At 39.0% G+C, this 16,068-nt stretch overlaps 2 protein-coding genes across 2 annotated transcripts; both read right to left on the reverse strand.

The window, feature by feature from the left end:
* Nucleotides 1-1,068: 1,068 nt before the first annotated feature.
* Nucleotides 1,069-5,780, reverse strand: zgc:92907 (ALG13 UDP-N-acetylglucosaminyltransferase subunit). The gene is made up of 4 exons (XM_022196702.2): nucleotides 5,593-5,780; nucleotides 3,891-4,053; nucleotides 2,258-2,396; nucleotides 1,069-1,351 (listed from the first exon to the last, which is right to left on the reverse strand). Exons 1-4 carry the CDS (start codon nucleotides 5,671-5,673, stop codon nucleotides 1,240-1,242), a joined length of 495 nt encoding a protein of 164 aa, XP_022052394.1. The 5' UTR covers nucleotides 5,674-5,780; the 3' UTR covers nucleotides 1,069-1,239.
* A 5,215-nt stretch (nucleotides 5,781-10,995) lies between these two features.
* rap2c (RAP2C, member of RAS oncogene family) lies at nucleotides 10,996-15,788 on the reverse strand. Its single transcript, XM_022196703.2, has 3 exons — nucleotides 14,845-15,788; nucleotides 13,521-13,806; nucleotides 10,996-12,287 (listed from the first exon to the last, which is right to left on the reverse strand). Exons 1-2 carry the CDS (start codon nucleotides 15,115-15,117, stop codon nucleotides 13,528-13,530), a joined length of 552 nt encoding a protein of 183 aa, XP_022052395.1. The 5' UTR covers nucleotides 15,118-15,788; the 3' UTR covers nucleotides 10,996-12,287; nucleotides 13,521-13,527.
* Between the last annotated feature and the right edge of the window lie 280 nt (nucleotides 15,789-16,068).

Genomic DNA, 16,068 nt, shown 5'->3' on the forward strand with positions numbered 1-16,068 from the left:
TAATGGCTGAGAGTTAAAAGCATGCGTTTCTGCCAGTTTTAAACTCGGAGGAGACGCAGCGCTGGGCCGGGAAGGACAAAAGATAATCAAGCCACAAGGTTACAAATTTAAACATCATCTCACCCTTGTGGCAAATGTTGGTACGACGCGCCTCACTGTGATGCAGCAAAATCCTTCAGTGAAATCAGCACAACTTACAACACATCAGCCCTTTGTCAGAGCTTTAAATACGTAGAAATAAGAAGGAAGTGATGAAGCCATTTACATTCAGGAAGCCACGCAGTGTGGGTTTCATTTCATGACACACATTCAGTGAAATGTGAGGTAATCATGTTGACATAAATTTACATGTTTATGTAGCTCCTGGGCTCCAGTGAAATAACAGTCTAGGATTACAGACGCAGAAAGAAACAAATGAGTTAGAGCAGAATCCCAGACCTGCAGGCAGAGTTTAGTCTCATTCAAGACGTCTGTCTCCAGACTATGACACATGCAAACATGCACAAATACACAGGAGAATGTAAATAAACCATAAATACCTCATGCATGCACCAAGGAATTCAAATAAAAAAAGAAATAAGCTGCCAGAAAGAATACCGACTGTAGGAATGAACATTTTCTTTAAACTATTAAAGAACTATTCTTAGCATCATGCCACAAATACTAAAAGTGGTACAGCTTTGTAAAATGAATGCTGTAAGTTGCTTTGTCTAAAATTAGGAGTTAGCATTAAGTCTGACCTCTCCATACGTCCGCCAGATTTATAAATGAGCTGCTCATGTGAACACTTCAGCCTAGGCAAAATGTGTAACTTATTGAAAAATGTAAAAGCAGCTCAGTCACTTACCCTAAACTGAAGCTTGTAGATTGTTGAGTCTAGTTGTGATTCCAGGTAATAATTGTGTTTGTTTTTTTTCTTTGCTGCACTGAACCAGTGTGGCATCTTATGCAGATTTTGTCTCCGACTGACTGTGTGTAATTTGACTCCAGTCATTTTTTCACTTGTATACAACTTTAACAAAAGCAAAAATTAATTAATATATAAATAATTCACAACACACACAGGGATTTGAAAGTAGACATATATTATTATTATCATTGTATATAAAAATTCTAACACTCAACAGTGTCAGTTGTGTACTATACAGTCATAATCTATGACAACATTTCTGATATATTTCTGTAACAAATCATCATATTTCAGTGTAACAGAAAATATACGGAATGCAGAAAGAAGTTTCACTTAATACCGAGAGCTTTGTCTAGAAAGTTGGCAAAGTTCTGCGGCTGTCCAGGTGAGAAGGGTCGGAGAACAGAGAGGTCCATGGTCCTCAGAGTCTCTGTCAGAGTGCTGAAGAAAGAATCATTGGAGAAAGACTGTAAGCTCTTTTTTTTGCTACATAGTTTCACATGTATGAGGTGGGATCACAACATTCTGAGAAGACCACCAGATTTAAATTCTGCTGCTGCTCCCTTCAAAATGGTCTTTTTGTGCATCGATGCACCACTCCTAGTGCTCCTGCCACATTTGAACGCTACCTGGAAGTCCTGTTCTGTCAGCAACAAGAACTATCAGTGATCCTCCACCATATCAAAACTGTGACCTTTTAACTTGAATTTCATTTTGGGAAAGAGAAAGTAGTTAAACGGAGCCGAATCTGGCGACGAGATATGGTTAGGGATTGACGATTGTCTTTGTGTGGACAAAAACTTGTGCGTTCTCAACATACAGTGAGCAGGAGCATGTTGGCACACAATAAGACTGAGGTTGTTGGGACTAAATGTTCCTCAGACGCCTCAAGATGCTAAAGTAAAACTCAGGAGTGACAGTCCGACACAAGTCTGTGAATGTTAAACATATTGACGACAATGCTCTCAGGTTCACCTGACGATGCACCTTCTTTGTTCTTGTAGAACAGGGGCTCAATTCAGCTGAAGACTACTGGTTGGTGTCTAAACTATAGCTAGGACCAGGTTAGCATAACTGATAGTCCTCAATATTAAGGTCAGATTAGTTTGATACAGACACTGATGTTTTCTTTTTATGCAAGTTTGAGATCCATGGTGAAAACATAAGTGGTCAGAATAAAGATCTAGAGAGCTGGAAACATGGCAGGAGCACTGGAAGCTGGATATTTCTGCACCTGAGACTACTTTGAATGAGATAGCGACAAAAACTAATCCAAGCACAATGTAAGAAAATTGTGATTGCACCAAGTTTAAACTACACCAGCTGTGTGAGGAACTCATACTGTACCTGCATGTGCAGTACAACAAATGGGAGTCTATGTGCAGCTGTTTAGCGAGCTCCAGCTGGTGGTTGTTCATTAGCTTGTCATTGACGACAACCAGCAGAGGCTTGCCTGCACCGAGAGCCTCCAAACAGCTTCCTGACCCTGAGGAGAAAAACAAAACCCTCATTCAGGACTAGAACTAAAGACAGTCTGTTCATTCAACTACAGTATAAAATAATATTTTTATGGAGATTTAAAACAACTTTAAAAACTGATGATCCATTGTCCACTCTTTATTGTCCTCAGTGTTAGGACAATTATTAACTCAGTTAAAAACCTGCTAGCTATGACCTGAAGATAATATCCAGGATCAGAGACATTGTGAATTGTGTCCCAGCAGTAATTTAAAAACGTGTCCAAGTGTTTATTTGTGCTGTTGTCACAGGTCTCTGACAGCTGTGGCTTTATTAAGTTAAACCATCTTTTACTGCAGTGTTGCGGTAATATTTCTCACCTGTTTCATGTCTTTTATTCTAATTTAGCTTTTTAAAACTTAATCCTAACGTCTGTCTTCTATATTCCCTTGTATATATTTTATATTTTCTTAATAATATCCTCTAATTACAATCAAAGTGGAGCTACTAACATTAACAGCAGCTCACTAAGTGTCCCAGGAGGTTTCTTCAGTCGGCCAACATGAATAGTATCAAACCCCAGATGTGGCTCGTTTATTGGAAAACAGCCATAATCCATGTTATTAATTTCACTTTTCCTGCTTTGACTTGTTAAAATGTCTGAAGTGAAACATTTCCACAGGGATAGGAAAGCATTAGAAGAGGGAACTAACATAACTTCAAAGTCCCAGCTGTGGCTCAACACCGATTAACCAACTAACTGATGAGTTTATCAAACAAAATTAATCAACTATTCTGATAACTTTAACGTACTTCATCTACACTGGTGGCTCCAGCTTCTTAAATATGATGATTTCCTCTTGCTTTACATGATGGTATTCAGAATATTTTGTGGGATTTGCACTGTTGGTCAGAAGAAGCTGAGGACATGACTTTCTCCAAAGGACATTTCCGCTATTTTCTGACACCTTACAGAGCAATCCATGAATTAGTAAAACATGGAGCAGATTAAATGTCCAGCCTGAACATCAGAAATGTGAGTCATATATTGAGAATGTTCAACCAAGGTTGCTTTGTGTAAATATAATTATGTTCTACTAACTGAACATACATAATGTTTTTAATAGCTGGCTTTATGCTCTTATGTCGTATCAATCTACTGCTCGACCTCTCTAGACATAAGTCATGGATTTGCTCTCCCAGGTGTCTTTAAAAGATATATCTCTGTAGTAGAATATTTTATCATTCACTGCATGTGCCAAACAGTGTGGCTACTACATTAACATTATCATTTTTATATGTAGAATACCTGTTTTCACCAACACTTTAATACCGGTAACTAGTAATCTGCTCTGTTACAAAGAACAAAAATAAAACAGACTGTACTTTGATTTCTGGAACCATGTTTGTTCAGTGTGATGGAGGAAAAAGAATGTTAATGTGTGCCATCTATTTACTCCTGGCAGCATCAACACAGAGTGCATTGTGTTGAGAGGAGCAAAGGACTTTAACGTTTACTCACCTGCGTGGCTGATGATGAGGTCAGCCCGCTCGATGTCCTCTGCTAAAGAGTTTTTGTACCGAAAAGCCTCCAGTCTGATGTGTGGACAGCTGTCGGCATCTGGGAGAAGAGCTCCTCTTCCAACCTGAACAACCAAACAATCATATCCTCGAGCCTTTAAAGCCTGTGTAAGAACAAAGCAACTTCATGTTAAACTAGTCGCAGATTCACAGTCTGAATCTATCAAATTACTCTGCAGAAAAGCATTGATTATTACAATAACGCTACATAAAATATGTTACTGCCATAGATATTGGATTTGACACAAAAATGAACAAATCAGATGATGTCTTTATGATATCTAAACTTCCCCACTAATCACATGTACGAGCAGGTTTGACTCATCTGCAGCGACACAACTTCATTTCTTAAGAACCAGCTTGAAAACATGACACCTGGCACACCACAGGTTTGGGTTCACATTTCCTATTGTGTGACAAGTTTTTTTCACACAGGTTTTTAGTACAGAGACACGACAGAGTCACAGTTTCACTCAAGTATACTGCATCTCTTGTGCATTGTTTTATTCTCGTGATATAAATGAATGAAGCTTTAAGGTTGGATATATTATCTTATTCCACGGAGTGAAAATATCTCAACAAATAACTGTGTATTAGATTGCCGGGTATTTGTGGCTCAGAATAAGCCTTTGAAGGGTGACGATGCACTGTAATAAGCATGATCTGTTGGCGCACAGTGAAAGCAATGAGTCTGTCTAATCTTTTTGGATAGAAATCTATATATCCTGCTGTTATTTCTACCTATTTGACAAAACAAAAGCATCTATTACGCCTAAGTAAATGAAACCCCAATTAACAAAACCAGTTAAACAAATAATTAGCACCATGCTATGACAAAAAAATCTAACTAGTTTATCTAGTGTACCCACATGAACAAAATCATCAATCACAGCTGCAACTAAAAACACAATTTACTGACAAAGTTATGCTATGCTGTGACCGAACATCTACTATCGAAGAAGCTTATAATTTTAAAACTCTAGGCATAAATAGTTAGTAGCAACAGTATAATATATGCTTGCAACTAGATATTTTTCTTAAATAATTGAGTGCCATTTTGACTGCAGCATCCATTACAACTTCCCACAGTCACAGTCTGTTATTTTAACGAATACCCAAACATAATTGAGAAAAACATCAAATTCACATTTCAAAAAGGAAACCAGAGGACATGAAGAAATGCATAAGAGAAATATCTGACTGTCTAATTTTTTGACAATTAATTTGAATCATTTTGCATCTCTATTATGAACCTGGGAGACAACAAATGAGCAAAAATCAAAATATATGAAAGCAAGCATGCAATTAATCATCATCTTATCAACCACTAGGTAAACAAAGTAATTCTAGGAAGTACTGAAGGCAGATCTAAGACTAATTAAAGCAAATGAAATGCAATGACATGTATTTGAATCACTGTGGCAAATAATAAAGTCAACAAGAGTGCATGGATGTAATATTTATCTCTTACAGTAATATAGCTACCTTTAAAGACGTATTGCTAGGTTGCATTTAGGTCACATTTTATGTAATAATAATAAAATAGAAGGACGGGTTCTTCGCATATTGTCATTTTCTAATAATCATAGCGAATGTACGTTAAGATATTTCTCTTTTAGCTGATTCACATTAATTCAACTCACCTGAGCGGCTTCAGCGGACGTTATAGTTTCAATGAGCTCATCAAAGCTCGTTGTACCGACAGTTACAAACACTTTCTTCATGTCTGCTCACAGAAACTTCTCACATTTACTGTCAAATAAACATTTCACTCAAACCCCTTCTTCATCCTGCAGCCACAGACCTGACGTCGGCTTCCGTAGAGGACGTAATGACGTCACCACATGGCTCTAGAGACGCGTCACGGCGCCCCCTGTAGGATCGGAGGAGTGTGATGCAGAAGGTGAAAAACACTGGAAAAATACCAGTTCACAGCCTCTGTAGAAATGGGGGTAGTTTCGTAGAAGCCACCAAGAATGACATTTCACATTAAGTGAAGCTTTTGCAATGTTTTGTGTTATTGCGAGATGTTATCACACATGTTTGAAATAAAGGTGGAAATTCCAAGCTTCTGTGTTCAGTTGCTCCTGATTTTGTTGTTCCAACAGCTTCAAATTTCAGTGGGCAAAAAAGGTCCTGAAAGTGTGTCGATTGTCAATTGAGAAGACAAAAATATTGTCACAGAAAATATTTGATATATCAAGCTAAAATCTAATGGATGCAATTTATGATTAGTTTCAAGCCAATCAGAGACTGTCGAGCAGAAGGCATGCAATGAAAGAGAATAAATAAATCATAATGAATGTCATTATGATTTATGGCAGGTCGGATAATATTATAACTATGATTCTAACACTGAGGGGAGAGCAAATTAACCCTGTAGCTGCAGTTTATAAGACAGTGAGATTCTTTCAGCAATCTGAATTTACTTCACTGTGTGGTGATCCAAATAACTGTAAATCATTTTGGGAATAAACACAGAAACGTAATTTTAATGAAGGTGATCCAGTGTTGTCTGTGGCTAAAGTTTATTGAGCGTTGAAGGTGGTCAATAGAATGCAAATGGAACTAGAGGGACGGAGGGTCAGTGAGGATTCATAAGGGCAGAATAAAAAGCATAAAATAATAAGAACCAACACAGAAATGCATCCACATTATGAACAAATTTTATTGCGAGCATTTCCTGCTGTGCTGGAAGTCCTCACAAAGCTAAAACAAAGCTGCTGTATTGACTCAGAGACCTCCAGCGTTGCCAGGTCATGACTAATGCATACTAAGTCCAGTTCTGAGGCTGAGAAGGAAGAACATGAACTGTTCACTTCCTGTCCACTCCTTCTTTCTGTCACCTGTCTGCTGTGAACGAGACACAGTTTGTGTCGCCCTTACTCTGAACTCAGGTCCTTCAGCATCACTGACTGAGACTGTTTTCTCCTTTACAGAGCTGCTGTCCTTTCACTTTATGCTCAGTAGGCTCTCCTGTGGTGTAGGTGTGGGCGGTGGGTGATGTAAAGACATCCTGTACTTGGAGGATGCAGGTGTACAAACCTGCTGACAGAGCTCTGCAGAGGAATCAGGGCACAACTTTGTACTTGACAAACATCTGGTCTCCGTGGACTCGCTGTCACTGCTGCAAGATTTCCTCTTCATACGGTGACATGAATCCAGATGAAGAAGGTCAGGAGATGTTCAGGTTTCCACATTCTCAGCATATGAAGACATCTCAGCTACATATAGTCAGCGTTTCCTTGGTCGGGAAGCCATTCTGTCTTTCCTAAAGATCTAGATCCAGAGTTTTTTACCTATAATCCCACATCAGCACTTTTAATGCATTCAGCTGCTTCATTGCGTTTGTTCTGCTTCATGCTTCTGTGCTGCTCTGCTGCTGTTGGCCTCCTGCAGAAAACTGAAGCTCTGAGCTCCACTTTCTTGTTACTTTTGAGATAAAGCAAAGCAACACACTGTGAAAGTGAGGTTAAAATAAGCCCCAGCTTTACACATGATCACTGATGACACAAATAAGAACAACTATTAACCACAGAAGCCACGCTGCTGCATAACGCACACTTTCTGCTCCATTAAGTAAAATGAATGCTAAGACTCTGTACCTGCTCATGTTATTTATGTATGTTGTAAACAAAATCTTTAAAAAAACACTGCAATGTTCAAAATAATACAAAAGTAGTAAGAAAAGGGCAAACTTCTATAAATTAGGATTTGTAGCTGATTAAATATGAGAAAAGCACGTGATTTTTCAGTCACATATTGAGAAAGAAATAATTACAATTTATAAAAATTAAGATAATAGATGTGGGCATTGTTTACAGTTAAACCAGGAAAATCTCACAAATAACAATATGAATAATTATTTACTTTTTCAGATCTTAGCATCCCTATTTTTTCTTTAGAATAACAACAAATATGTGTGACGTAACTATATTTTTTTGCTATACATTGCTAAATATTTTGATACAAATACAGTAAAAACATTGTAATTTTACAGTACAGATACAGATTTGTCAATTCTGGCACTAGTTGGAATTTTGTTCAGTTTTTTTCATATTTGTCATGTAAAAAATTACTTTTCTTTGTTATTTTTAGAGTCATATCTGACTGGACTACGAACAGAAAATAAAAAGAAGATTTTACACCTTGATTCATGTATAAATAAGACTAGTTTGCTAAAGATGTATTGTCCAATCACATATCAATGAATTAATGGCTGATGCTGAAGACACATTTTCATGCCATTTTGAGAATAAAGAAGGCCCAAATCATCTCAAACTACAACACAAATGATGCACTTTCTTCACTATACTGCAGGCAGCTGTATTGATTTTTGCCTTGTTGTGGTACAGAAGCATACAAACCCAGCAGGAACCAGGATGAGACATTCAAAGGGAGCTTGTGTTGGTGGAGGATCAGACTGCTGCCTCAGAGACGTCACACAGCAGCCATCAGCTCCACCTGACCACCAGGAGGAAGAGGTAGCTCTGTGGGAAACTGCAGCAGCATCATGAGCGACAAATGCAAGAAGAAGGAAAAAAAAAACTCCGACGGTGCTGCCAGACCGGTGCATGAAAAAACACACAGCAACGAGGAAGTGGAAAGTGTGGCCTGTTTGTGACAGCTGGTATTTTTAGACAATGGAACATTTTAACTCTTAGTTTTCTCTTTAAGTCATTATGTGAAGCTGTAAATGTCAGATTTAACGTAAAAAGCACATCCTGACCTAATATACAAGTCTAAATATTAGTATAATACAGCAGTCTAGTGTGTAATTTATAGACTTTATCATGAGTCACATTATATAAATTAAATGTAAAACAAATACCACATGTACTCACTGAAGGAGTTATTGGCTGCTGTGGTTTGATCACTTCAGCAGTGTGAATCAACCCTATCAGGTTTCTATATTTAAACAGTGATCAGCAGAATTCCTTCATTCAGTAAAACAAAGAGAGGATTTCACACCAAAACACCATCTTCTGACTGCTGAGATCTTTTTATCTTTGCACAAAAAGCACACAGTGAATTACGTTCAGGTCTCTTTGGGGCAGGAAGAGGAATAATTACAGGACTCAGAAACTATATATATATATGTGTGTGTGTGTGTGTGTGTGTGTGTGTGTGTGTGTGTTCTTGTACTTGCTACATGGTGAGTACCATTTTCTGCATTTAACTATCACAGTGAGGACATTTTTACAAAGTGAGGACATTTTTACAAAGTGAGGACATTTTGGCCGGTCCTCACATTGAAACAGTCATGTTTGAGGGTGAAGACTTGTTTTTAGAGAACAGGTATGAATTGAGGTTTGGTTAGGGTTAGGGTAAGGATTAAGTTTAGGCAATCAGTTATGATGGTTAAGGTTAGGGTAAGGCTCTAGGAAATGCATTACGCTTATGGATGTCCTCACTAAGATAGAAGTACAAACGTGTGTGTGTGTGTGTGTGTGTGTGTGTGTGTGTGTGTGTGTGTGTGTGTGTGTGTGTGTGTGTGTGTGTGTATAGACAGGGTGTCCCAAAAAATGCATACACCTTTTAGCAGCTGTTAAATAACTAACCTCACACCACTCGACTTCTTTTTAATGGGGTTACCTAAAAGACAATGTCTATGCAATGAGACCTGCAACAGTCACTGAACTATTTGCACGCAAATACCAAGGGAACTGTTTCATGATGAGAACAGGCGGTGACAAAACAATAGAATGATGTTTGTAAATTATTTTACATGTTGAAAATTTAAAAAATTACAATAAACACCTAGTTTACAATTATTTAAAGTGTGTATACATTTTTGGGACACCCTGTATATATGTGAACACCTGAGTCCATAAGAGGAAACAGGTGCATTTCTTCTGCACTATACTTTACTTTCACCCTAAAAAATTCTCTCCAGTCATTGATTTAAACACTAAAAACTCATCTGTGAGCTTTCCATAAAAAATATTTCTCTCCTGACTGAAAATAGCTTAGACGTAGCTCTACACTGTTCTGTGTTGTCTCTAGATCGTGCGGATCTATGAATCTATGAAGGCCCGGCCTCTCTCACTGCAGCTCAGCACACCAGCTCACCTATGGCCACACATTACATTACCCTGTAAGACCCAAATATAGAAAATAAATTAAAAATAAATCAATCAATTAACAAAATATATATATATATACGCAAACCCAAATATAGAATATATATATATATATATATATATATATATATATAACTGATGTATTTCCTCAAGTGGATTTTACAAGGTTAATGATTGTAGCATATAAAAACCACCATACAAACACATTAACTAAGCCTGCTGTTACTACTTTTACTTTAAAACTTTGGAATCTGGATCACCTTTTTAAGCACGTTGACTGAAGTTCAGTCCACCCAAATGATCCACACAGATTCTTTGTCACCTTCAGGGGATATTAACATGTCACGTAAATATTATTCTAAGTTTAAAAAAAATAGTGAACTGTCCTGTAAATTAAAACCAACGTTTACTTCTTTCATGGGAGCATGACTAATTAGAATGTAGATCCCCAAAGTCAGCATCTTTCTTATTAATGATTTTTGCTTTTGATAAATTGATTTATTGGTCTATAAAATGTAAGAAAATGGTTAAAAATGTCCTCATAATTGCTTCCCAACGGCCAAGATGACGTCCTTCAATCTCGTTTTGTCCACAAGATGCTCAGTTTTCTGTCACAGAGAACAGTATCTGAATTTAGATGTTCGTTTCTACTAGAACCTGTCTGAAAAATTTCCTCAGATTATCAAAACGTCTGCTGATTAATTTAAATGTTAACAATCAATCAATACACTCTATTATATTAAGTTACTTTCATTTAAATCACAGGATAATCCTGACAGTCTCCATGTTTGTAGAGAAATGTTTCCCAAACTGGATGATTTGACCAGTAGAAATAATGCGGCATAAAAAATAAAAAAAAAAAGGTGGAAATTCAACTTTTTGTTTCCACATTTTAAATTGAGAAATGATCATACTGAGGTTGTCCATGGAAGATGAAAGTGCATCTATGTCCCATCACAAAAGCAGAGTCCAGCACGTTTATTACCAAATGATGACAGCTGTTTTATCTTCAAGGGGGGGGGGGGAAGGAAACATGAGACCAGGATGCAACAGAAATTTTAAGGCTCTGTTAAATCTTCAGCTTCAAAAAAACCAAAAGCAAAAATGCAACATATCGGTCCTGAAAACTCACAAAAAAGCAAAAAACTAGTATAAAATTAAAAGTTTAAAACTGGCTACCAATGTCATTAGTCTTTAATAAATAGGTTACTATAAGAAAAAGAAAAATACAAAGTTAAATCTGAATTACTGTGCCAGAACTTTTCAAACCACGTGGGAGCGGGAGTTATTTGATGACAAGAAATCGGCGTCTCCTGAATTTTAAAGCAACACACGTCATGTAATCAAACACAATTATGCACCGTGAGCTTCCTTTGGTCGTTCCAACATCGTTCTCCCGCACAGAACTCCCGGAGAAAACGGTAGATGGAAGACCTGCGTCCACGCGAGTCATGCCTTGTAGAGACTTTGACAGACTAAAAACAGAAAAATGGCTCATCCTCATCACTTCAAGTTGATTAAGTAGAACAAACATTTTCACTTTTGAGCGAGCATGTTTTCAGATGAGTTTAGCTGCTTCAGGTTACTGCGATAATAGAACTTAAACTCTCCCTTAATGTGAATATTCCCGGTTTACAGTTACACAAGTGTCCTAAAGCTAAAGAAAACCGCTCAGCATATACTGCTGTAAATTTGTTTAAAAAGAACTATTTAGGACAAGATATTTAAAAATAAGGTGAGCAGTACACCTCAGCAGCAAACTGGTGGAAGTATGCATGCTTAAAAGTCAAAATGCTTCAATTTTATGAAATACTTTGTCAAATTCCAAACTCGAGACATAATACAAGTAATAATAAAGAATATAATAGTGATTAAAGCAGCTTTAAAAAGAAGCTGCAACCTCACAAACACTCCTGCTTTAGTATTTCAGGGATACTTCCATCTACAAGGAAAAAAAAAAAAAGAAAGAAGAGAAATTCACAGATGGCTGTTCTTACAAGTCAGTCCGTCTGACTCCTTCTGGGTCATCACAAAGGCCGTCGAGGTTGCAGCAGAAACATCTTCTAACAGTTATGATATCAAAAATAGGACCGACGTCTTTCCTGTCGTGTGCTCTGCGACAGACAGTCAGAAACCAGCTCGAGCAGAAACTTCACCGGCTGCGGTAAATTTGTGTCAGCAGAGTCGAAAGTCAGGTTGTCCCCAGGTTCACGGTTCATCCAAAACGCTTGTGGTGATCCAGACAAATGATGCATCTGTTTGAAGAAAAGACAGAGAGAAAAAACAGCAAAGATGAAGCGAATGCAACAGGTTTTACCCTCCTGTTGTCCTCATTTACAGGCACCAAAAAATATTGTTTCCCTGTCTGAAAAAAGCCAAAAATTCAGGAAGAAAATTGGTGAAAATTTGTAAAATCTTTAGGAAGAAAATTCAAATCATTCCAATTCAAATTTGGCAAGAAAACCTTTGTAAATATTTTCAAAAAATGAGTCAACATCTTCCAAAAAAAATCCCCAAAAAATATCTAAAGTGATTACATATGGAGAGTTTATTTGCAAAAACAGATAACTCCATTTTTTAAATAAATTTTCAGAAAACTTTTTGTTTACTTGAGATAATAATAATTTATTTTTTCTCTATTTTATCATGTATTTTCTACTGAGTCAAATCCACTCAACTTCAGTTTGACCGATATTATCTCATGTAAACAAACAAAGTTCTCTGAAAATTTATAAAAATGGAGTTTTGTTTTTGTAAATAAAGTCTTCACATAGATCAGTAAAACTTGTATTTTCTTTAAGAACATTCACAAAAAAATCAACCCAAATCCAGCAAATTTTACTGGATTTTGGTTGATTTTCATTTTTTTTTACATTTTTAACATTTCTTTTTTTCCAGCAAAAAAATGTTGAAAATGTGGACATCAGAAGTTTCACTGTGAAGATACTTTTTTCCCCACATTTTCTAATTAAAACGGGTCAAGTTGGACTTTTGAACACGAGGTTTAAAGGGCTGGTGTGCGGTGGTGAACGCAGGCAGCATCTCTCACACAATCTAAAGTGAAGTTCCTGTTTTGGAACATAATTTCTTTTTCAGGATGTTACACTTTCCTCTCTCTCTGAGCGGCTCGCCTCACAGGACTCTCTGCTTCATTACCCTCTGCTCTCCGGGGCCTTTTTCCTCCCGGCCATGAGCTGCTCCGACAGTTGCGTTCTTCGTGCCGCATACTTTCTGCGATCTAATGATAACAAGCTAAACCAACGGTTTGCGCCGAGCGGCACCACCCACTCGTCTTTCTCACTTCCAGTCGAATCTCTCCTCTCCCTCGCACCGCACTCAAACGCCACACACCCGTCCACATGACACATTTCTGCTCAGCCTGAGGAGAAGCTCTACACAGGCGCTGCAGGGACATTTTAGCACGTTTTGTAAAATTAGCGAGCGGCCAACTGTGCTGCGGATGCAACCTTACTAAAGGACGGCCGTACCTCGTCCTCACTGCACCACGCAGGCCGTGCAGCACTGCTCTTGCTTCTCTGGCAGCGTGGAGTAATTCATCTGCCGGACGATCTCTGCGAACAGCTCGTCCACCATGGTCTTGCTCTTGGCGGAAGTTTCAATAAAGGGGCAGCCCCACTCCTGAGCCAGAGCTCGTCCGTCTGACCCGGCGACCTCACGCTCAGACTCCAGGTCGACTTTGTTACCGACCAGGATCAATGGCACCTTCTCAAAGCGCTTCACTCGCACGATTTGGTCTCGCATCGGTCTGATGTCCTGAAAGAACGAGAAAAAGAGGAACATAAGTGTGATTCCTGTTGGAAATCCTCAGGTGTTTATGAGGGGTAGTATGGGTTGAGCAAACTGTGTTAGCAGAGATTAAATAATTGTTAAAAGTTGACAGCTGGTTTAAGTAAAACTATTTCCCATAATACAACACAAAAGAGAAAACCCAGAAATACAAGAAGCAGCAAAAAAAAAAAAAAAAAAAAAAACCTCATCAAGCACAGCTAAAGGAAGATTTAAGGTCCAGTAACAACGACTTTCCAAAATCATTCTGCCACCATATCATTACACAAATATTAGTCTTTATTTAATCTTTTAGAGCTGCAACTAACGATTATTTCCAATGTTGATTGTTTTCTCAATAAACTGACAAGCTGCTTCATCTAGAAAATATTTAAAACGACTGAGAGAAAATGTCAGCCAAGATGATTCTCCCATACATAATCAGTTTACTGTTGTAGAGGAGGAAAACAAGCAGAAAATATTCACATTTTCAAAAGTGGATATCAAACAATTTAGACTTTTATTAGTTTAAGAAAAATACTTAAATCAGTTAATCAACTATCAAAATAGTTGGTGATTACTCCACTTGTTGTTGCAGGTCTATTATGTTACACTAAGCATGTGAAATCCAGTTTACAGACATTCAAAGTTTTGGTCATGCTAAGCAAAAGCTGTGCTCTATATTTTGGACTGCAGACACATACAGGAGGTGATTTAGAGTAAATTAGTGAGAAAGCAGCATTTGAAATCAATGGACAGTCACTAGGTTTGCAACTGTGTCTTGTCTTTGACTAACAAAGTGAAATTTGGATGGTGCAAATAGCAGAACTAAGTAGATGAGGGTATGGACATGCTGTAGTAAAGAGGCCAAATGTCCTGATTAGCCTCCTACAGCTGTGTCTGTAGGTTCTCAGTTTGTAGGTGATCTTAGGAGCTTCAGTGAACAGCAGCTCTCTTCTGTCAGTCCAGAAGCTCTTAGGACCACCTATGTCTGCAGGTTCCAGATGTGTGCAGCTGCTCAGGTACCTGGAAGCTTTGCTGGTTGACCAGGCTGTAGACCAGGATGAAGCCCTGCCCATTCTTTATGTACAGGTCTCTCATGGAGGCGAACTGCTCCGTCCCAGCAGTGTCCAGGATCTCCAGCACGGAGGGCGACGAGTCCACCTCGATCTCCTTGCGGTAGAAGTCCTCGATGGTCGGGTCGTACTTCTCGATGAAGGTGCCGGTGACAAACTGCACGGTGAGCGCGGACTTACCGACGCCGCCGCTGCCCAGCACGACAACTTTGTATTCTTTCATTGGGGCGGTCGAGGCAGGCTAACTTAGCTTAGCTACACCGCTATACTCGCTCCAGAAACATTTATCAGGCCTTTAAAAGGAGCAGACGAGCGAACCGGAGACAGTTAGACGATACGAAATAACCCCTCTTCATTCACATAAACCCTGCTCCGCTACTCATACTTGCTCTTTTTCTGACACTCGTTAGCGAGGAAAAGTCCGTTAACTCCGCTGTTAGCTAGCCGTGAAGCTAGCTCTCGTCTGGCCGAATTCCCGCTGTGCCATCCCGGAGCTTCAAGCCTTCACACCCGATCCGACGGACCACCAGCACCGGAGACTCATCAGAACACCGGCTGTCCAGCTACAGACAGCAGGTCACGGTCATCCACGGTACAGCTCCCCTGCAGACGGACAGCATGCCCACTCCCTCTCACAGCAGCCCGGGGTCGCAGCGCTGCTTCTGTCCGGGCCTGGTTCTGGCTCCGGCCCGGCCCGGCGCCTCGGCAGCCGGGCGGTGCTATCGACGCGGGTTCGGCACTACGATCCGACGGTCCATGGGCTGCAGTTTCTCGCGGTCGCGGTGGTTGTTTGAGGGCGAGCAGGGCAGGTTTGGTTTCAGAAAGAAAAGCTTTTTCCTCCAACTGGTTTCCTGAAGAGAACAGCTTCCGCAATGAGGCTACCGGAGACGCGGCTTTCACAATAAAAGCCCCTCTATAGGAGGCTTTTATTCTTTCAATCTGAACAAAAAAAATTCACAGCTGCTGCAAACAACCCTGGGTTTGCTCTGAACCCATTGACAGAAATGATCCCATAGTAGTTAGAGGTTCTGTTTTATGTTAATTAATCCTAGAAACTTATAGAAAAAGCAGCCAGACTTCTCTTTGAGGTTACTGAAAATGGTTAACCTCTCATCCAAGAGGCCTCTGTTTAACTGATGATTTCAATACATTCTGAAAAGTCTGTTTACATGTT

The sequence above is a fragment of the Acanthochromis polyacanthus genome, chromosome 10, assembly GCF_021347895.1.
Source record: "Acanthochromis polyacanthus isolate Apoly-LR-REF ecotype Palm Island chromosome 10, KAUST_Apoly_ChrSc, whole genome shotgun sequence".
NCBI lineage: Eukaryota > Metazoa > Chordata > Actinopteri > Pomacentridae > Acanthochromis > Acanthochromis polyacanthus.